Source organism: Bos taurus, chromosome 11 (genome assembly GCF_002263795.3).
Source record: "Bos taurus isolate L1 Dominette 01449 registration number 42190680 breed Hereford chromosome 11, ARS-UCD2.0, whole genome shotgun sequence".
NCBI lineage: Eukaryota > Metazoa > Chordata > Mammalia > Artiodactyla > Bovidae > Bos > Bos taurus.
This window is the reverse complement of record NC_037338.1, coordinates 95124814-95146673: the sequence shown is the minus strand read 5'-3', so window position 1 is coordinate 95146673 and position 21860 is coordinate 95124814. Positions and strand designations below refer to the sequence as shown.

General features: G+C 52.4%; 1 protein-coding gene and 1 long non-coding RNA gene across 2 annotated transcripts; one reads left to right on the top strand and one right to left on the bottom strand.

Moving 5' to 3' along the window:
* Positions 1-1836: 1836 nt before the first annotated feature.
* On the bottom strand, positions 1837-21577 carry LHX2 (LIM homeobox 2). Its single transcript, NM_001191175.1, has 5 exons — positions 21380-21577; positions 19673-19875; positions 18357-18760; positions 12515-12720; positions 1837-2736 (listed from the first exon to the last, which is right to left on the bottom strand). The coding sequence occupies exons 1-5, from the start codon at positions 21497-21499 to the stop codon at positions 2449-2451; spliced, it is 1221 nt and encodes a 406-aa protein (NP_001178104.1). The 5' UTR covers positions 21500-21577; the 3' UTR covers positions 1837-2448.
* Positions 2600-3770, top strand: LOC132346633 (uncharacterized). The gene is made up of 2 exons (XR_009496550.1): positions 2600-2690; positions 3473-3770. It is a non-coding gene; the product is annotated as an uncharacterized lncRNA (long non-coding RNA).
* Positions 21578-21860: the final 283 nt, after the last annotated feature.

Below are 21860 nucleotides of genomic sequence, written 5' to 3'. Positions count from 1 at the left end.
TATATGTGTGGCTGTCCATGGGCCAGGTCCTCTGCTTGCATTCTCTTACCCAGTCATCAATGAGGTGTAGATTCTATTATTCTATTTGACAGGCAGAAAAGTTGAGGCTCTTAACCTCCATGCTTGGGTGTGTGAGTATGAATGTATCTGTTTGAGGTTGAGAGCTTGGCATCTGGAGACAGATCTGGTTCAAATCCTGGCTCCTCTACCACTAGCTGCCTGACCCCAGGCAAGTTGGTTAGTCTTGGGCAATCCTGAATTCATTCAACAAAAATGTATCGATCAAAACCAGATAAAACTAATCCCTGGTGCTACAAGTCAGAATAGGAGCCACCTTGGGAGGGGCTGACAGGGAGGGGGCCCAAGGGAGACTTCTGGGTGCTGTCAATGTCCTGTGTCTTGATCTGGGTGGTAGTTACATGGGTGTGTCCATTTGGAAACAGCAATCAAGCTGTTCATTTTCAGAAATGCACCCTTTATGCACATTATACATCAGTATAAAAGTTTTCAAAAAATTGATTGATCTCTATTTAACAGGCATTAAATAGCAACAATAGTGTTTTATGAGTGTGGGTGTGTTTAACATTTCAGAAAGTGAGGCACTTCAGGCTTTACATTTCTTCCCTATTCCCTTCTCCAGCCAGCTCCCCATCATGATGGCAGGAGGCGGAAGGGAGACAGATCACCGTCCTGGGCTGGACTGCTCCCCTGCCCAATCTTGCCTGGCTGTTGTCTCTTCAAAGCAGCCATGATTTTCCCTCCGGATTTTCAAGTTGGTGGGCCACTGCGGGGCTTTGTGCTAGAGGATGGCTGGCATTCGATCGAGCTGGTAACAAAAACAGTGCACTGTGGCACAGCTTGGGGCAAAACACGGTGGGATGTAAGATGCCCAGTGGACCGCTGCCACACCTGCTTGATCCATCTAGCAAGGCAATGCCTGGATACACACATTCCTGCTCTCCACCTGCAAGGTGGTCCTAAGATGTCACTTGTCATTCCATGAAATACACTGAGCTCCTGCGGATGCCAGGTCCTCTGCTGGGCCCTTCAACACATCTCCCTTCACCCCCACTACAGCTGTCACATAAGGGTCATGATTGACCCCTCGCTGAGGAAACTAGGACCAGGAGAGATGAAACGACTTCCTTCAGCTCACACTGCTCAACAGTAGAGTCCAGCGTCATTCGGCCTGCTCTCGTCGTCCGTCCTCTCTGGATGCATCTTTGCTCTGGATTTCTGTGATTACCTGACGCTTTGTTAGTAAAGGAACTGAATTCATTTGGTTTTGCCCCGGTGGAAGATTCTGAAATTCTGTGTCTTTCATTAGGAAAGCTTGAGCTTAAGCTGCCCTTTGGTGACGGCATTCATTCCGTATGCGAACAGGCCTCCCTCCTTGCGTGACATACCCTTCCAGCCCAGAGAAGAGCAGAAAAGGCAGGTGTGATGGCCTCTGACCTTTGTCACATGTATCCAGCATGGCACACTTATTTAATCTTTGAAAGACCAAATGCATACATAAATGAATGGCATTCTGCTTACACACTCCTCACTTGGTACATAACACACATGCTAAGATGATCTCTTGTCTGTCGCTGCCTCCACTCTAAATTCCTTAAGGGCAGGATTGTGTCTACTTCATCTCTGGATCCCAACAAGCAGCCCAAAGTCTGGCACAAAGAGGGACCCCACAAATATTATAAATAAATATTTATAAATCATTATAATTAAATATCATAGATAAAGAGGGGAAGACTTTGGAATTTATCTCTGGGTTTCGGTAAGACTTTTATAAGTCCTGTGAATTTCACACCTCACTCAACAGCAGCAGCACCAACTAGTTTCAATAAGTGGTTTTATTACTTGTTAGATTTTACAAATTCTGATATTCGAACAGACTTCCACCTTAAAATTCTAAAACAACAAAGCGACCGTTGGAGGGGGTTTGATTTTTTTCCTTTTTTTTTTTTTCTTTTCTGTTTAGGACTATTCAAAGTAACAAACTTTTTTTTTCCTTTTTTTTTTTTTACATTTTTGCTCTGGTCATAAATATACAGAGAAAAAGAGGGAGAGAAAAAATGAACAAGTCATCCAAAGTATGGAGATAAAACAGTATTCCTAAGGCACGTGGCAGTCTTTGAAAATACAGAAGCTCTAGCCAACTTAAATTATTTGTTGTTTTTCCTCGCTCAGTCCACAAAACTGTACAGTGACACAAATGTTGTGTTGCAGATAGATCTTCCAAGTAATTCCAGTCCACAGAGCTGTGTCAGCCGGGGGTGGGGGGGCGCAATTATTTTCTTCCTCAGTTTCCAGGCGAGATCCTAAAATGTGGTTAGTTAGTTGCTCAAAGCCTCTATTTTAAAATACACTTGGAATTCAACTAAAGATAATTTCTTTTTTAAAGAAATTGTGGGGCGGGGGCAGAGGTGGGGGTGGGGCCGAGAGTCATTAGAAAAGGTTGGTAAGAGTCGTTTGCGAGGGGCTGTGAGGCTCGTGGCCCTCCAGGTTGCCAGGCACAGAAGTTAAGACGGACGTCACAGTCGGCAGGGTGGGGCTAGTCAAGTCTGTGAGGGTGGTGGGCGTGCTGGAGGGGCTGAGCGAGGCGTTGGACAGCTCCGAGGCCGGCCCCGACGGAGTCCCTGTCTGCAGCGCCGCCTCCGTCGACTTGTCCACGCCCGTGTTTTCCTGCCGTAAGAGGTTGCGCCTGAACTTGGCCCGGGCGTTCTGAAACCAGACCTGCGTGGGGGAGAGGGAAGGGGTGATCAGAGGAAGGCGGGGCGGGCAGGAACAGGAGATGAGCAAAGATCGCTCCAACTGTTTAAGCCCAGAGATGCTAATGGGGGTTCTGCCCGAATGGGGGTGGGGGTAGGGATTTATTTAAAAGTCTGGCTAGGGACTTCCCTGGGGGTATCAGCCTTCCAATGCAGGGGACACATGTTTGATCCCTGGTTGGGGTGTCAGGGTCCCTTATACCTCGGGGCATTAATTGACCCCCAGTACTGCAATTAAGACACAACACAGCCAAATAAATTTTAAAAAAAAAAATTTTTTTTAAAAAAGGTCTGGCTGGCAATTCTTTGTTCTTAATACAATAAAAACATCCTTTCCTCAAACTGCCTGTAATGGGGGTCTCCCCTTGTTAGAAGATTCCAGAACTCAGCCCCAGTCTCTAATATCGTAGCCACTAGCCACATGTGGCTACCCAGCACTTGAAATGAGCCTAGCCCCTAAACAGCTGGTCTGTAGCTGAGAACCATATATCAGAATGGTAGAACCATATCAGAAGGAGGTAGAATATCTCAATGGTCACTTTTATTTTCATGAATATATTTTCTATTGGACAAATTGGGCCAAACAAGATATAGCCTTACAATTAATTTTACAAGTTTCTTTTTGTTTTAACGAAGGTACTGGGAAATTTTCCATGTAAAATTATGTATGTGGCTCAGGTTGCATTTCTCTTCTCTTCTAGAAGATTCGCACAAACCAAATTTCCATCATTTTTGACCATGGTTCACAGGTTTTTCTCAGCAGTCGACTTTAAACAGGCAAAGATCCCACAAGTCCTTGTTGGTACCAATTTTCAAGTTTTTCATGGTAAGTCTGGGAAATACCAGAATGGTGTAAAGAACACAGAGGACTCAAGTCGGTAAACGATACTGCTCCTAATCCCCGCCACCATCACTCAGAGAAGGCACCCTGGACCACTGGGTTTCAGGTCTCCAGGCAGAGTGGGAACAACTGCCCAATTAAAGATCCCCCTCTCCCAACCTGCCCTCGTCCCAGCGTCCTTCATGGGGGAGGAAAGGGCAGTTACTGAGCTTGGTATGAAAAGAATGCCCGAGAGAGAGAATATGGGTTTGCTTTCATTTTTCCCTTGGCGCAGACACAGGCACACATCCACGCCCACACCATTGCACACGAGCCTGTACACACAAAGCATCAAAACTTGTCCACACAGCAGCACCCCCCACCACTAGCAAACTGCATAGAGAGATCCCACTGTACCCTGAGGTCCTCAAAATACTTCGGGAGAAGCCTAGACAATCTAGGGGGGTGGGAGGTCCTAGTTTGCAAAGAAAAAAAGGCCAAAGGGCTGGGCGCCTTCACTTCCCTTTGCGTGAGGAAAACACCCGCCAGAAACCTCCCCATAAAAGAAAGGGGCTTAGGGAATTTTACAGATTCTGGGGTGTCCAGTTGCATATTTCCAGATGTGCCTGCATTTGCCTGTCTTCCCTGTGTCTCAGACAGGGATGGGAAGGACCAACTCCTGGCCCCACCCTACCCTGGGGACCACCCCAGAGAGGGGGGCTTGTGGCCTCCAACTTGTCTTTTTGGTGGCCTGATACCACTTGGGCTCAATTTAAAAGCACAGCCTCAAGAATCCTGGGGTAAGGAGAGAGATGGCCACTGTGAAGTTGGGAAACAAAGCTCTCTCCCATGCATGCTGGCTCCTTCCAGGAAGAAAGCACATTTTCCCCTGGCCTTCTGCCCAAAGCAAGCCCATCACCTCTTCTGGGGGCTCACAAATAAGGACAGTGCTTCTAAGACCAGCCTCCAGAGGCACTGGTTGGGGTCGGGGCTTCTTCCCTGCTCAACCCACAGAAATCTGCAGGGGTGAGACTGTGTGTCTGTCTGGGCCAGAGAATGACCGACAGAGAAAATGATGGAGGTGTCCCCAGACACCCTCAGAGAGAGAAGATGACTCCCCCAAAGTGTCATTGCAGACGGGGGAGACAAAGAAGGCTGGAGCCTTGATGCTCTTGCCACCATCCTATCCTAAGAGTGTGTGGCCCCGTGAATACCCTGTGAGTCTGACTCTCCGAGCAGGAGCAGGAAGCCTGGGGGTGGGGTGGGGGGGCAGTGCATCGCCCATTGGTCTGGGGCTCCAAGCCCTTGGGAAGGGCTGGAACCAGTTAGTTGCTGGCTGTTTGCTATTGCTCCGGCGTTGCCCCTAACAGTGGTTTGTAAACAATGACACCATCTTTCACAACGGCCTTCTCTGCTTTACTGGATCTGAGGCACTGGGAATCTGGTGGATGAAAGTCAACAACTCAAGCAAAAGCCAGTTGCCGTGGGGGTTTATGTGGAGTTTGTTTCTCACCCTAAGCCAGGCGTCACCAGAATTCTCCAGGGTATTTTTTTTTAAATCCCCTCCCAAGAGGATATTAGAACAGGGACCCTGTCTGAGCCATCTTCATGTCCCTGGGGATATCACACAGGGACTGGCAAAGATGAAGAGTCAAGTCACACACACTGAGTTAATAGCAATACTAACAGATAACATTTACAGAGCTCTTTGTGCCAGGCACCAGTCCCTCCTCTAACACGCACCATCACAACTTATCTCCATGACAGGCCAAGTAGGGGGGTACTGTCATTATCCCCATTTTATAGACTGAAAACCAGAGAGGAGGCTCAGAGAGGCAAAGTCACTTGCCCAAGGTCACACGAAGGCCAAGCGGAGGTTAGGATTCAGGACGATCTGCCGTTAAAAAGTCCATGCTCTCCCTGCCACATGATCCTGAGTGAGTCAGCAAGTGAATGAATAAATGAATGAATGCGTGAGTGAATAAACAGAAGCAACTGTAGTGTAGTGGAAAAAAGAGCGCAGGTTGTAACTTCATAACTCCAGTTGTGCTTCTGCCACTGCCCAAGTGACCTGTGCAAGTCTTCTACCTCGGGGTCTGCCTCAGTTTCCCTGTCTATACAGGAAGGGGACTGGCCCGCACCACACCATCTCTATGGCCTCTTGGGGGTGCTCACAGGCTGTGACTCCAGGGCAACCGCAGCAAGGAAGATGACCTGCTCTACCCACTCAGCCCTCCCTATTCATCTCCCAGGGCGGGGGCGTGGTGCCTCAGTTGGGGCTTAAGTCCCAGGTGAATGAGGTAGCCCACATGGCTGCATGCCCCCTCCTCAGATACCCACTGGCCCTGCAGGCTGCACCTTGCCTCACAAATCCCCTTCTTCAGGATTCTTTCATCAAGGAGGCCAGGAGGGCCAGTGGGAAACCCTTTTTGCCCACAAATCCCCTTCAAAACCACCGCTAAGGAAACCAGCAGGAAGACCAAAGCTTCAAGCCCCAAAATGTCCACTGGCATTTTTTCATGACATGAAAATTAATGGCTGCACCCAAAGCATCTGACCAAAGATGGGACAAGTGGAAGTCAGGACCCAGCCACGCCACGCAGTCGCAGAGCAAACGTCTTATAACGAATGTTGTGCTACGTGTGCTTAGTCGCTCGTCATGTCCGACTGCGACCCCATGGGCTGTAGCCTGCCAGGCTCCTCTGTCCATGGAATTCTCCAGGCAAGAATACTGGAGCGGGTAGCCATGCCCTCCTCCAGGGGATCTTCCCAAACCAGGGATTGAACCCAGGTCTCCTGTACTGCAGGCAGATTCTCTACCATCTGAGCCACCAGGGAAGCGATGAATGTTACGTGAGGGAAAAAAGAATAATGAATCATATCCTCTGGTATAACTTCATAAAGCAAGTAATAACGATCAGTATTATCCACTCTCAAGGCAACGGCCAAGCAATGTTCTAAGCATTTTACACATGTGAACTCCAGTTAGTGCCATATAAGGCTGACACTAATATTATGGTCAGGTGAGAAGAATGAGGCCTACAGTCCAGCCAAAGAGGTAGAGCTGAGAGGTGAGTCCCTGCAGGCTGGGCCCATACCCCCATCCACTACTTGACCTCCAAACTGTACACCTGGATTATTGGTTTCCTGTGTCCTCATAAGGGTAATTTTCCCCTCTATTTTTCTAACCTTCTGTATGGTGGGGCTATTTATAAACTTTAAAGAAAGTTTTCTTGAAAGAATAAAAAATGTGAGCAGTGGCCTGGACATCATGACCCCTTGATTCCAGCTCCAGGGCTACAACTACTTTGCTGTGGAGCCTTGGACAAGTTAGTCTACATCTATGGGTTGCAGTTTCCTTTCTTCTAAAATGGGAGATTTGGACCAAATCATCTATAAAATTCCCTCCAACTTCAGCTGTCCGTTTCCAGATCAAACAGTCTCTATAGTCCTGCACAAACGGCAGGAGAACAATGTTCATTGTCCCCATTTCACAGGTGGGGAAGCTGAGGCTCAGTGAACTGAAGGCCTAGTTTAAACCTCACCTTCTCAGTGAAGCCACCCCGACCACCACCCTCCCCAGGTCAGGGCCTCACGTTTCTGCTCTCGTTGCGCCCCTATATTTTTCCATCCTAGCACTTCTTCTATTTTATTTTTGTCAAGAGTTAAATAAGAGCTCTGTGGCCAAAAGCATTTGGGAAATGTTGGATTAGACAACACTGAATCTGCTCAAGAGTTCTCAATACCTGTGCTAGCCCCAGTGTACTCTGATCACCAAGAGAAGAACACGGTCAGTCTGTAGCCTACTGCAAACTTAAATGGTCCTGGAGTCACTTAAAAGATATTATAACTATGAGATATTTCAAATATACGGAAAAATATAGAGCTCAATCTTATAACCATTTTAATTATTTATACACTACCTTGCTGGACATTGTCTCCCCCTGGACCATACAGTTCCAGCCAGGCCTGTTCACTGCTGGGGTCACCACTGAATACTCAGTACTTCATGCCCCACCCAGAAGATGGCAGCTCCAGGTACGTGTTGAAGTGAGTGAACAGAGGAAAGCTCGTATCCTCGGGTCTTGAGCTCTCACATAGGTTAGTGATGACTAATGGCATCTGAAGAATGTTTTTAAACTGTTGATTGTTAAAATGTATTCTCCTTCAAAGTCACACCCAGAACCCCTAGGGAGACCTCCACCCATCCAAATCCATCAGCTCATCAGCCCCTTCCCCAAGTCTATGGCACCTTAATATTCTGTCTTCCTGACACCTCTCCAGGAGAAAAGAGAGGCAACACGGAGGTGCATGGATGTGCTGAGGAGTGGTCTCCAAGAATTGGTAAAGCTTAACGTCTTAATGGACCACTGTCCAAGGGGCCATTCTGTCTCCCAGTCACTTTGCTGACTGGTGACAAGTATTAAGGCTGTCCTGCTGTTGGTAGTGAAAGTTCTGAGCATGTTTTATGCCCCTAGGGCTTTACAACAGAATTCCCACTTGCATACCAAGACGTAGCATCTACGACTCACTCCTTCCCTAGTCTCCCTTCTGTACTGCTGCATTCAGGGCTTCCCTAATAGCTTAGACAGTAAAACATCTGCCTGCAATGCAGGAGATCCAGGTTCAATCCCTGGGTGCGGAAGATCCCCTGGAGGAGGAAATGGCAACCCGCTCCAGTATTCTTGCCTGGAGAATTCCATGGACAGAGGAGCCTGGCAGGCGACAGTCCACGGGGTCAAAAAAAGTTGGACACGACTGAGTGACTAACACATACACACTGCTGCATTCAGCAACCAGATCCAAGGGGAGGGGGCGCTGAGAATCTCAATCCCTATACTATGCTATACTGGAAAAGCTCCGGAATCAGACCAATCCTGGCTTGACTCCTCTCATTACTGATTAGCTGTGAGACTCAGTGCAAGGATTTTAGCCTCTCTGAACCTCAGTTTTCTCATCTGCAAAATGAAGATAATTAAACTTTTAAATGTGTGCAAAAGGGAATGGTAGACTGAACCGTGCTAGGTAAATGTGTATGAAATATAGTATGTATTGAGTCCCTAATATGTACTTTATAAATTACCCATCATGTCATCTTATTTACTCCCTGCAACCACCTAGGAAAGCATTATCATCCTCATTTTATAGCTGAAGCTCAGAGAGGTTAAGTCACTTGCTCATAACCATTCAGGGAGTCAGTGGGAGGACTGAGTCTGGACGTCATATCAGCTTCAAATTCCGGCAGGGATACTGCACCCCAGGCACGCCATGTTGATGGTGCTTATGTATCACAGATTTGGTAACAGCCCAGAACCCCTAGATACACACACACACACACACACACACACTTCTGGGAACACAGCCTCAACCTCAACCTGCCCCACCATGCAGACCACAACCTGCAGGGGGCACCCAAGGCCTAGCACCATTAAGCTGGTGTAGCCAGTGATGAGAAACCATTTCATGGGCACCTACTTTGTAGCGGCAGTATCATGCTTCCCATTCACTGTCTCAATCCTCAGGAATTCTCAGGGTGCGAACTATTATTATCTCCACTTCAAAGACAAGGATGTGGGCTCTGAGAGGAGACGTTGAAGTGTCCAAATCACATTGCTGGTATGTCAGAAAGGTGTTACCTTTCAAAGCCCCACCGGCTGCTTGGCCCCAAACTGCCCCCAGCTGGCCCATCAGTAGTCAGAACACCTGGGAGAGGGCCCCACCCTGCCAATACCGGTTCCTGTATCCTCAAGTAAATCACTTCATCTCACTAGTTCTTAAGCTGCTCATCTGCAAATGAGCAGGTAAATATTAAGGTAAGGGAGACAGATGACTGACTGGAAAGACAATGCTTCGCAAACTGCTGCATAATCATGACCCGTTGTGCCATTAGGGAATGTTAAGGATTTGTACAGGAGATTGGGAGAAAGGGGAGGAGGGAGAACAGTGGTCCAGTGTGCCTTTCAGGTACAACTGACCTCACCCCAGCGACGTTCAGGCTCTAAACGATACTCAGAGGCAGTCTCTGCTGGACTGGCTTAGGGAGAAGGAGCAATGCCCATTTATCAGATGGGCCTGGATTTGGATCCAGCTCTGCTACTTAACAGCAAAGTGTGACCTGGGGCAAGTGAAAATCATTTGGGCCTCAATGTTCTCATCTATACAGTCGAGGAGTATCACTATCATGATGCCTGATAGTGAGGACTTGATGAGTAAATGTATGTCATAAGCCTTTTAACACATAGTAGACACAGGAGACCACTCAAGCATATACTGATTAGTAGACATACCATAACTGTCAGTGGTTCTCTCTCTGTCAACTAGTCCTATGTCCTGGCTCTTACAAGTCCCCATGTGGAGAGGGCATGCAGGTGCTAAGAGCCCTGGCTCAGGATTCTAGGGGAGGAGGGGCAAGCCTAGACCCAGGTCACCGAGGTGAACCTTTCCTCATGCACAGGGTAGGTAACTGGTCTCTCCCCTGGTCTTCCACAGAATCCCTCCCCTCCCAATTGATCACACTATGGGGAAACTGATCGTGGGTCAGTCTTGACACCTAATAGTTGAAATTCTTCAGGGCCAGGGCTGTGGCTCATCCATCTCTGGGTCCCCAGGGCCTGATGTCAATAGGTACTTGGTTAGATGAAAGATAACTATGCTGGAAATGGCAAAGCACTCCTAAATCAAGCCACCTGCCTTACTAAGGCTGAAAGAGACTGGCTCCTCACTCCACATTCAGACCCAACTACAGGTGCTTACTCTTTATTTCATTTAATCTGGATTAAGTGTGGAGGTGTGTGTGCCATAATGGTGCCCATTTTACAGATAAGAGAGTTATGGCTCAGAGAGGGAGTAATTAGTTCATCCAAAACACACATCCAACTGAGTACAGGGACAGAAGGGAACCAGCTCTGCCTGACTTCAAGCCCCTGTTCCTGACCCTGCCTGCTCCAAGGGCTTGATTCACGTATCCTTTCCATGGAAAGGTGAGAATCACCAATTCACCATAAGGGCATCTTAGAAAGAAAGGACTACTAACCAGAGAGAAGTTGGCGGCTGCAGATCCAAATTCCCCCCAGGAATTCCCTACAGTCCAAATTCCCCAGGGCTGAGGAACAGAGGGGGCGCCAAGGAGGGTCCTCTGATCTAACCCCCAAAAGGACAAGTCCGAGGGAAATGGACCAGCGGGACCCGAGACCCCAACGGAGCGGGGACGCGGCAGGATCCCCGCCTCTTCTCGAGCCCCAGCCAGAGAAACCCTTGGGCAAGGCGGACCCAAACGCAACCGCGGGGCTAGCGGAGCTCTGCGGGGAGGGGGGAGAGGGGCGGGCCCAAGAGGCGCAACGGCGTCCCATTGGCGGGCCCTCAGTTCCCTCCGCTACGTCACCGAACCGGCAAGACCAAGCTGCCCCTGACCCCACTCCTGGTGCGCCGCACTGGGCATCCGGACTCCACGGTCTCCGGAGACCTGCGGATCCTCACCCGCGCCACAATCCCCTCTGCTACTTCTGTCACCCCCAAAATGTTTTTTTTTTTTAAGTCCTAACAGACTCGCGGGAAAACTTAGAGTGGCTTCACAGCCTTCAGGGTCATCATCACCCGTCACCTACCGGTGTTGCCAGCCACCCCCGGGCCCTCAGTCCTCAAAGACTTGGGGGCTGGAAGTTGGGACGGACTAGCCTGCACTCAAATCCCAGCACCACTCCTCCTATTATGAGACCACAGACAGATCACTACTTCTCTCGATTTTCTTACCTCAAAATGTGCGTTGTTATCCCTACAATCACATGGTCTGAGGAATAAACTGGTTAAACTGGCTATAAAGGGAGATATTCTCCCACCTTATTATACAGATGGGGAAACTGAAGTCCAGCCACCAGAATAATCGTTTATACTATTTAATATGTTAACTGATGAATCTAGTTAATGTTACTCTCACCCACCATCCACTGAGTGGTTAAGTGCCAGCTACCGTGATGGGGACTTACATTATCTCAATAGCTCCTGTAATGTAGATAATTTTTGTGCCCATTTCATATATAAGGAAACTGAGGCTCAGAGGGGTTAAGTGATTTAAGGCCACGGATCAAGGAAATGAGTAAGAGGAGGAGCTGAAGATTTAAAAATTGGTGATCCAGGACACTGTCGTGAATTTGGGTCACCCTGGACTCCCCAAAGGAGGTTCTTAACATCTTTGAGGGGATGGAGGGACCCTTAGGAAATCTGGTGAAAACGCTGGATCCTCTCTATCGAGAGAGCACACTCCATACAAGCGCAAGGCTGCTCAGTTTCAGAGGCACCCATCTACTTCCACCCAGGGGATCTGCCCTAACCCCTCTCCCTTACCAAACCTTGCTTCTGGGAGAGTCTAAGAAACAACAAAGAAACAGAAGGAAAATCCAGAGAGAGAGACAGAAAGAAAGAAACTAGAGAGAGCAAGCGAGGAGCAAGCAGCAGAAGGAGCAAAGGGCTAACAGCAGTTGCCTTGGACTGGCATTGTGGTATAAGGGGCCAGGGTGGAGGGGAGCTCTAGAGTTATCTGAAATGCTTGAACCTTTTACAACATGAACATATTTGTGTGTCACTTGAGTAATAAATAGCAACTAAGAATTGCTTACAAGAAAGAAAAGAAATTGTGTAGACAAAGAGGACAGAGGGACCCACAGACACAAAACAGAAACACCGAGGGACAAAAACTTGAGGAGAGAGAACACCTCAGAGTAAGGGCGGGGGTAGGGGTGGGGGACTTGAAATACAGCCAGAGATAGACTGAAAAGATGGAGAAAGAGAACAGGGAAAGATAAAGAGATAGGCGGACATAGAACAGGAGGTCCTTCCGCAGCCCACAGCCGCTGTGGGGTTCCACCTCACAGGTTCCTCAGGTCCTGACGCCACCGAGGCCCCCACCCGTAGCCCCGGCCCAGCTGACCTGTAGGACCCGCTTGGTGAGGCCTGTCTTTTGCGCGAGCTGCTTCAAGTCCTTGGCGTCGGGGTTGTGGTTAATGGCAAAATAAGACTTCATGGTCCGAAGCTGGTGGTGCTTGAAGGAGGTGCGCATGCGCTTCGTCTTCTGGCTGCTCGGGTACGGCTGGTCTCGGTCCAGGTGCTCCGCGTCGTTCTCGTTGCAGCTCAGGGCTGGGGAGGGAAGGCAGAGGCCGAAGGTGAACCTCCTGGCCCGGCTCCCCACCCCCTACACTGCCAAGTCCACACCCACCTCACGATCCGCCAAATGTTTCTAGCCTCAGGACCACACTGCGGGTGCCGCACCCCGCTGAGATGGAGATATTATCCCATTTTATAGATTTATAGGGGAATTTGAGGTTGAGCCATATACCCGGGGTCTCTCAACTTGGAAATGCTGGATTCAAATCCAGCTCTAGGAAATTCCAAAAAACATTCTGAGCCACCATGTTACAATAAAAATAGTAATGACAACTTGTCAATGACATTCAACTCCACAAGATGTGCTAATGGGCTTTACATGCACATTTTCATCCTCAAAACCTTTTGAGCCAAGCATTATTTCCCCCCTTTTTACAGATGTTGAAACTGAGGCTCCTAAAGGGAAATCACTTGACCTCGGACACAGCAGGCCCATTACCTTCCCGCTTCTCCCTGAACTCCTAAGGAGAAATGCAGTCTGCAGCCTTCCCTGCCCCTTGCTCCCACACAGGGTCAGGGGCAGGCACCTAGAAGTCATAGACTTCCACTCACGTTCCAAACCCTCCACCCACTTTCATCTCTCCGTTCCCACACCCAAAGTACTGCAGGACCCCTTAGCCCTGGGCCGGAAATGCTGGGCTGGAGGTTGGAAATTGTATTTTGTAGCTTCATCCTCACCACTCCTGTGAGGCAGCCGCTTTTCAGTTTTACAAACGAGATCAATGAGGCAGAGAGGTTAAGCGATCTTTGGAAATTTCGAGGAGTGGCACAGTACTTAGCCAGAAAGGGAAGGAAGTTGGAGGAAGAAATTAACATGTATTCCACATCCAGGGTATGCCTTTGGCCCTACATACAAGGGGGGGTGGGGCTAGGGAGGGCTTCACTACTGCTCCAATTGCTATTCACCCCATTTTAAAGATGAGGAAACTAACACGAAGGGAAATGAAGCCACACCATTGGTTAAGGCTGAGCCCAGATTCAACACTGCAGTTCTTGCCTCCTTGCTGTTTCTTTCCCCTACACCACAAAGGCTGGCAAAGATGAAGCATGACTCTTTGGGGAGCGTGTCCCTATCCAGAAGGGGCCCAGCTGGGGCTGCCAATGCCTGGAAGGCACTGGGGGTGGGGGACAGGGATGGAAAACTCGGGCTTCAGAAAGTTGCTTAGCAACCTGGTGGCTGATGGGGACATGCGGGACCCTTCTCCAAGATCCCCTCAATACATCCTGAGCCATCTTACTTTGGGGAGTGCCTCATAGGAGATTAATTCAGTCCCCCCTAAAGTGGGCAGCTGGGAATATATCTCCTGTTTCATCACATGCCCATAACAGAGCTGCAGATTTAGCAAATAAAAATACAGATTGTCTAGTTAAATTTGAATCGCACATAAACAATGAACAAGTTCTTAGAATGATATCTGAAATACTGCATGGGACATACCTATACTGAAAATTAATCTGTTGTTTGCCCAAAACTCAAATATTGCACTGTATACACTTATACTAAAAAAAAAATTATTCATTGAATTAAAATTCAAATGTTGTGTGGGATACACGTACACTAAAAAATTGTATTTTTCCTTTATTTAAAATTCAAATGTTGTAAGGGATACACTTACAGTAAAAAAAAAAAAATTGTCGCTTACCCAAAATTAAAATTTAACTGGGAGTCCTGCATTTTATCTGGCAATACTACCTCAGAAGCACTCCTGCTCCCCTGGTGGCCTACTCCTCCCCTGCCCAACTGAGGAGTAATCCCCTGCAGAAAAAGTGTGCAAGATGCAGGTCTTATCCCTAACCTTGAAGTTGTCAGCAAGTAGCTACACCTCCTAAAGTCCCCTTCCCACAGGCAACCAGGCACCCAAGTTCTCCAGCTGGGCTTTACTCTCACTGAGAGCACCCAGAGTAAAGAATGGGGATCCAGCAATTTAAAGGGGATCAGAGAATGACTCCAAATGTGATCCATGGAAACTGCCCTGCCCCCCTGCTGTGGGGAAAGACCCTCTTCTTGCCCCTAGTCCCCAGCTCCACAGGAGGTGGGGGGGGGGGTTGGGGAGTAGGGCAGGCCTCCCCACAGGGGATCTCTGGGCCCATTCCTCCGCCCAGCCCCCACCTGGGCCTTGCTGCTGTTAATGAGCTCCATGGGGACCCTGGCGCCCCACGCACCCAAGGGACGTGCCCTGAGCTCGGCCTATATTGGGGGGGGGCGCGGATGGTGGTTGGGGGAGGGAGAAGGAAAGGGCAGAGAAAGGAGAAAAAGAGACAGATGTAGAAAAAAGAGAGAATGGACAGAAAAGGAGAGGTGGGGGCAGGGGGATGGGGGAAGATGGACAGAGCCAGGAAAAAAGAGGAGAGGGAGAGAAAAAGAAAGCAGTGGATATGGAAGAACCAGAGAGAGACAGCTACAAAGACAGAAAAAAATCAGGAGACCCACAGAGAGCCAGAGGGGTCACCAAGGCCCAGAAATAGTAGGGATGCGGTGTGGTGAAGGGTCCAGGTTAAGGAACTAAATCCCGGTCTTGGGCAGGCCCGGTCCCTTTGGCGTGGCTTTTTCAAAGCCGTTACAGGCCGGGTAGGGAGGAAAAGGGGAAGGATGAAAAAGGAGGGGAGGGCAGAAAAGAATTCGGCCCAAGGTAGGGAGGCCCAGGAAGGCCAGCAGCAAGGGCAGGGGACCGCACTAGGGGCAAAGGAGCGGCTGTTGGGCCCAGATTCGGTTGCTGCCCCAGGTCCCCTCACTCTGGCCCCCAGCTTCCCAGCCGGGTGAGATTCCCCAGGATCGGATCCGGGGAGGAGCAAGGGGACGAGGGGAGGGGGAGAACCAAGCTTTCTCTCTCTCTTTTTTTTTTTTTCCTCTCAATTAGGCCGATTCAATGGAGCTAAAGAGCTCGTAAAATCATGAATAATTTACTCGTGATCTGTTATTAACCCATCGGGTTTCGAGCTCTTGTCGCTGGGACTGAACCTGTAATCAAATCTGACTTCGCCTCATTTTACTAAAGACGAGATTGTAGGTTCAATTGTCTAAATAATGGATTGGAATCAAATCAGTAATTACGCCGCCAGGCGCGCGCGCACACACGCACACACGCACACACACACACACACACACACACACAAAGCTGGGGCTGGGGGAACTGGGCATCCGGCCGGTCCGCGCGGGACTCCCGTGGCCGCGGCGCGAAAACTCGGACGCGAGGCGCAGAGCCCGGGCCCCTGACCGGCTCCGGCCGCCTTGCCGCGCCCGAGGCCGGGGTCGGGTAGGTTTCAGTTCTGCCTCCGGGACCTGAGCTAAGATCTCGGACCAGAGGGGCTTCCAGAGGAGGGCCAGCCGCGGCGGCCACCGCCCCGGAAGGACTTTCCGATCCTGCGGGCCCCGCCGCTCTAACTGTCCTTCCCTAAGCGAGGGCCGGGCGCACCGACGGCGCCACCTCCCCACTCTGCCCGAGCTCACTGCCCCGTAGTAAGGTGCCGCTGCTCCTCCACCGACTGTCCCCCACAGCGATGAGCTTTGCAGGGGGTTCGTGTGGCTGGGCCCCTGGGTGTGGGACATTCACACCAACAAGCTCGAGTCCTCACAATCGGAATCACGCGCGCACACACACACACACACACACTTGCCCGGACATAACCACCGAAATCGCACCCTCCACGGGGCCCTCTTTCCAGTCCCAACAGCCCGCGGCCCACACTGTGGCCCTTTCTCTTCAGCGGGAGCAGGCAGGGGAGAAGGAGGCCTGGTCGGGGAGGCGCCCCCATTTCTCAATCTAGTCCGGGAGCCCGGAGTAAGCAATCCGCACAGCCACGGGCAGCGCGCCTTGCTCGGGTTCCACCAGCTTAGAAAGCCCGGGCCAAGGCCAGAGACAGGAACACCGGAATGGAGAAAGAGACAGGAACTTAGAAACCTGGAGACACACGCAGAGAGAGAAACGGGGGCCTAGAGACCCAAAAGGAGAAAAAAAGAGAAAGGGACCAAAGAGAAAAGGAGGAGAAGGCATGCGTGGGGCAGACTTGTAGAGGTGCCAGCTTCTCTGAAACTCAGCCTCCAGCCACATCTTGCTCTGAGTGGCGCGGCCTCCTCAGGGAAGGTGGAGGAGCAGCAAAAAGCACAAATAAATCGCTGTACCGTCTACCTTTCCATTGCAAACCTGTCTGCCCAGGGAAAACATAGTCCCGCTCCCCACCCATCAGGAGCCCTGTGGCCCAGCCCGCCCGCTGCTTTCTACTGGAGGCCGACCGCACTTGATAAATAGACCCGCTTTGTTTTGGGGAACCGGATCTGGACTCAGGGTAGTCTGTTCAGGGTTGGGGGTGACCGAGGGATGCAAGTTTTGGAAAGCCACATCTCTTACAGAGCTTTCAACAAATCTTAAATCTGCCTTGCAGACCTCGCTGCAGCCACCTTACCATTTACCAGACTGGGGGCTGTATTTTCCTCCCAGCTCCACACACCAAGACATATGCCCCATGATCACCCAACAAACAACTTCGTTGGAGCGAACAGGGGACCCCCACCCACCTATCATTCTCCACCCCCTGCCCATGCCAGCTCAGATTTTTAAAGATGAAAATAATCCTGACTTCTTCCCCACCACAGCCCTCTCCGCACAGTTCAGGGGTTTGGTTTTGTTTTGTTTCCACTTGCGCATTAGACTAAGGGGAAAAGGAGGAAGAAAACAAAGTCTCTGAATCCGATTCTGCCCCAAACGAAAGAAAGAAAGTAATTGCAAATAAACTCTATCAAGTTCAGAAGCCCAGGGAGTCATAAACCTTCCCAGCCGTGCAGACTTCGGGCAGATGTTGACGGGCCTCAGAACCGCTGCAGCTGTCCTGAGCTAGGAGGGACGCAGGAGGGGGCAGAGCCTCTCCCAGAACAACACAGGGTTCAAAGACGCCGGAAATTCGAAACAAGCCCTCCACCCCAACCCCAGCGCAAAGCCAGGCCTTCTCAGTCTCATCCTGGGGCGCCGGCTTTGGAGGGTCGCAGCTCTCATCTCGGCGCCCCGCTGTCACCCAGAACTCGGAAGAAGAACCAGGGGGGGAACCCGAGACCTGGTGGAACAGGAGGATCGGGCAGGACACTACAACCCGCTTTTGCTCAAGAGGCTCCTGGGCCCAAGTTTCCCGAGCCTGCCGCCCACAGCACAACTTTACATGACCTGGCCGCAAGCCAGGCCAAACTCGGTGGCCCCGGGCCACCGCCAGTCCTTTCTCTTGGGACCCCCGCCGCTCGGCCTCGCTCAACCATCGCCCCAGATCCTCTCCCTCAGCCATGCCAGCCTACAGCCTGTGTGGTGTCGGCTCTGCCATGCTTTCTCGATACTTGCACTTTCTGCTCAGCCAAGTGGGTAAAAGGCCCAAGACAAAAACCCTCTAAAAGATTTCTCGGCTTCGAGGTACTGCACCGGGAGCATCAAGACCACTCCAGCCGAGGGCGCAAAGGCTGGAGCCCAGAGAGCTAATGGCGCTTTCTGCCAGGTCATCTGGTGGGCATGGGGAAGCCAAGAGTGACAGTAAACATGTACAGCACACTGAAATTCACTTTGCCCTCAGCCTCTGACTCTGTGCACCTTCCCTCAACCCGTCGGGGCCCGCTCGCGGCTCCTCGCACTCACCAGCGTTGTAGGCGGCCAGATCCGCCCCAGGCCCGGGGCTCTTGCGCTTCCTCGGCCGCCCCTTCTGCACTGTGCCCACGCCATTGTAGTAGGGAAGACCCAGAGGGTTGGCCCCAGCTGCACCCAGCCCGGCGCTCTTGGCCGCGGCGGCTGCCGCTGCTGCAGCCGCCACGTCGGCGTGGTTGAAGTGCGCGGGGTACTCGCCCTGCAGCAGCGCCTCGAAGTGCAAGCGGCAGTAGACCAGGCTGTCCTTCATGCCGAAGTGGTCACCCGTGGTCAGCATCTTGTTACACGTGGTGCACGTGAAGCAGTTGAGGTGATAAACCAAGTCCCGAGCTCGCATCACCATCTCCGAGGCCGAGATGCCCAGGTGGCAGCGGGCGCAGCGCTGCACAGAGAAGCGCCTGTAGGGACCATCGAGGGAGGGACTGTGGGGACACACGGTTGGGTACCCCCCGTATCCCTCCTCCAGGTACCGCTGCTACCACTGGTGGGAATCCACTCAAGACGGGCAACCGGGTCTTAACTTGGAGGATGGGGCAAGAGGGAACTAGATTTTGGCCCATATCTGGTCCAACCCTGAAACATAGTTTCCCTTAACCATTTTCGTGTCTACAAAGGCTTTACTTTACCCAGAGTCTGAGCAAGCCCTAGGAAAGCCTCGCTGGGGAGTAAGGGAAACTTCCCATTCATCCCTTCCTCAATCTCTACCCCTGCCCTCCACACCAGTGCCTGGGCATCCTACAGACCTTTGTAATTCCTAAGAAACAGAGACAGGGAGAGAGACAGAGGCAGGGGAAGGGGAGGTGCGGTTGAAATAAGCAGACCTAACCCTAAACCAGGAGAAGAGAACCAAGGAGCCTGGAGCCTGCCTGTTAGTGATTCCGGTTCTTCAATCCTGACCAGCTTTCACTCCCATCTCCAGGAAAGACCCGGAAATGCACCCAATCTGATCCCCGTCTCTGTCTCCAACTTTGTTCCACACCAGTCCAGACTGCCTGGGTCTGGGGGTGCCTGTTTCAGTTCCCCCCAGTTGACCCAAGAAACTTCAGAGGGAGAAGGGTGCCCAACTCAAGCTTATTTTTGGTCTAAGCTAAAAAGAGGGCAGCTTCTGCTTTTCTCTGGCTCTCCACCGACACTTCACAGATCTTTCCAAGAGTTCCCTCAGATTATTGCTTAAAAAGGATGTCAGTCAATTTGTACTGGCTTGGAGAAGGGGGGGGACTACATAGGGAACCCTCCCTTGGGACAAGACTGGATCTGAGACCAGGGGTCCTGGCTGCCCCGGGGGCGGTGGGTCCCGAGGTGGGGGCTACCTGTAGTAGTCTTCCTTGCAGTAGATGCTTCCATCCTTGCTGAAGCAGGTGAGCTCCGACTCCAGGTTGAGCTTGCACTCGCAGCACTTGAGGCAGCGCATGTGCCACTGCTTGTCCACCGCCAGCAGGTAGTAGCGGTCGGAGATCTTGCCCCCGCAGCCGGCGCACAGCGCAGCGCGGTCACTGCTGATGGACGGCATGGTCTGCGGAGGGAGGGAGGCGCGAGACCGCAGCGCCTGCGTCAGCCTGCGACCCCACCGCCGCCACGCCGCGGGGAAACAGGCACGCACCCGCAGCTCCCTCGGTGGCTCGAGCTAGCCCTAAACGCAGCGGGGTGGCTGCCAGGGTGTGTGGTACGCCTCCTCTACGCCAAAAGGCCCATATCCAAGGGGCTCAGAACCCAGGTCCGCCCATGCAGCCCAAGTCGGTCGCAGGCCCGGACCGGCTGCTGGCCTGGACAGACCTTCCTCCTTACTTTACCCCCTTCCTGTCCCCTCTGCTCTTTTCCCGAAGGGCTCATGCTTCGTTGGGGGACTGGGGGCAGTCGTGGCTACTTCAGCCAAGCCCTCCAAAAGCTGTCCCCAAACTGTTTCTTAAAGGAGCCACTCTGCTGGGCCCCAAGAAAAGGGATAAGATGACCATTATAAAAGTCACCCTCCACCCAGACTCCTCTCCAGAGACTCGGTCGAGTTCTTGGCCCCTAACCCCAGTGATCTCTGAATTCTTAAGCCGGAGGTTTAGGCCAGGGCAAATAGCGCGCGGCTACCACCTCTGCCACATTGGCTGGGGCCCTCTTAGGTCCTGAGAGAGGCTGAGTGTGGTGCATGGGCACCCTCAAAGTCTCCCAACGCAGGATAGGCCCAATCCAAATCCTCTCCTAACCTGACAGGCTGAGTGGGTACAACTCCGGAAGAAGAGCTTGGAAACAAGAGGCACTGGGGCTGCTGTTCTCGCTTTCCAAGCAGAGAAGCTTCGCTGCTGCTCCCCACCTCCTTGGCCTCTAAAGGGCACTGCGGGGCCTGGCTTGGGCAGTGTCTGTTTGTCTGGCCCCCAGGAAGGTCGGAGGCAAGGAACTGGCTATTTGGGGCTGGGCTGGTGGAGCCAGGTGTGGAGATCCGAATGGACTCTCCTTCCACAAGAACCAGGCCAGAGCCTGAACGGCCAGCCCTAACCGGGCCGAGTGAGGCCAGCCAGGAGGCCCGAGATGCGAACAACGAAGAGCGCTGGCCTGGAAGACTTCGACCTCTGAAACTGTGCTGGGACGGGAACCCCGATTGCCAGGAGGCGGAGAGTAGCTCCAGTCGGCTGGAGACCCCGGTGCTGCCGGGTTGGTTCGTCCTTCCCCGCGCCGAAGGCGGCCAGAGCCGAGGAGAGCGCGGGGTTGGCGACCAAAGAGCCCCTTGAAGTGAGAAGAGAGCCATCCGGCCGCGGGTAGGACTTCGCTCCCACTTCGGGAGAAATGCTCTCTTCCACCTTTAGGGTCTGAAATTTCGGTCTCAACCTTGTTTCCCTCCTCCGCCCCAGCAGCCGGGTTTCCCGTGAGCCGGGAGCTACGGGCCTTGCATCCTGTCCGCAGATCCCCAGCGTCCAGTCCCGCGCGGCACGAAGGACACTCCCCAAAGTGCCCCCAAACTTAGGAGAGCAAAGGCGCAGACCGATCCGGCCGCGTCCCAGCTTCTGGCCCGGACCCCGCAGCCGTGCGCCTACCGTCTCCGTGTCGCCGCGGTCGATGGCGGAGCTGATGGCGGGAGCCTCGCTCTTGGCCCTGCGGTCCATCTCGTCGATGACCCCGTGCACCTCGGGGCCCGACAGGCTGTGGAACAGCATCGCGGCGGGACCGGCGGGGCCGGGGGCGCGGCTCCTCCGCGGGAGGGCTTGCCCCCCGCCTCAGCTGCCTGGCGCTCCCCGCACTAACGGGCCCGGTGCATCGCCACCGCGGCCCCGGCCCCGCCCGAGCTCGGCTGTGCCCCCAGGCCGGGCTCTGGGCCCCGGGCGCCCGCGGGCCAGGACGCCTCCCGCCGAGGCGCGGGGGCAGCTACATCGCGGGGCGCCTGGGCGGCGGCGCCAAAGCCAGGGTCACAAGGGCACGGGGCGGGTGGGGGAGGAGGTGGGGTGCGGGAGGGGGCAGGAGACCAGGGCAGAGGTCGGCCCCCGCCGCGGGCGCTTTCACGCCGCGGGCATTGCCCGC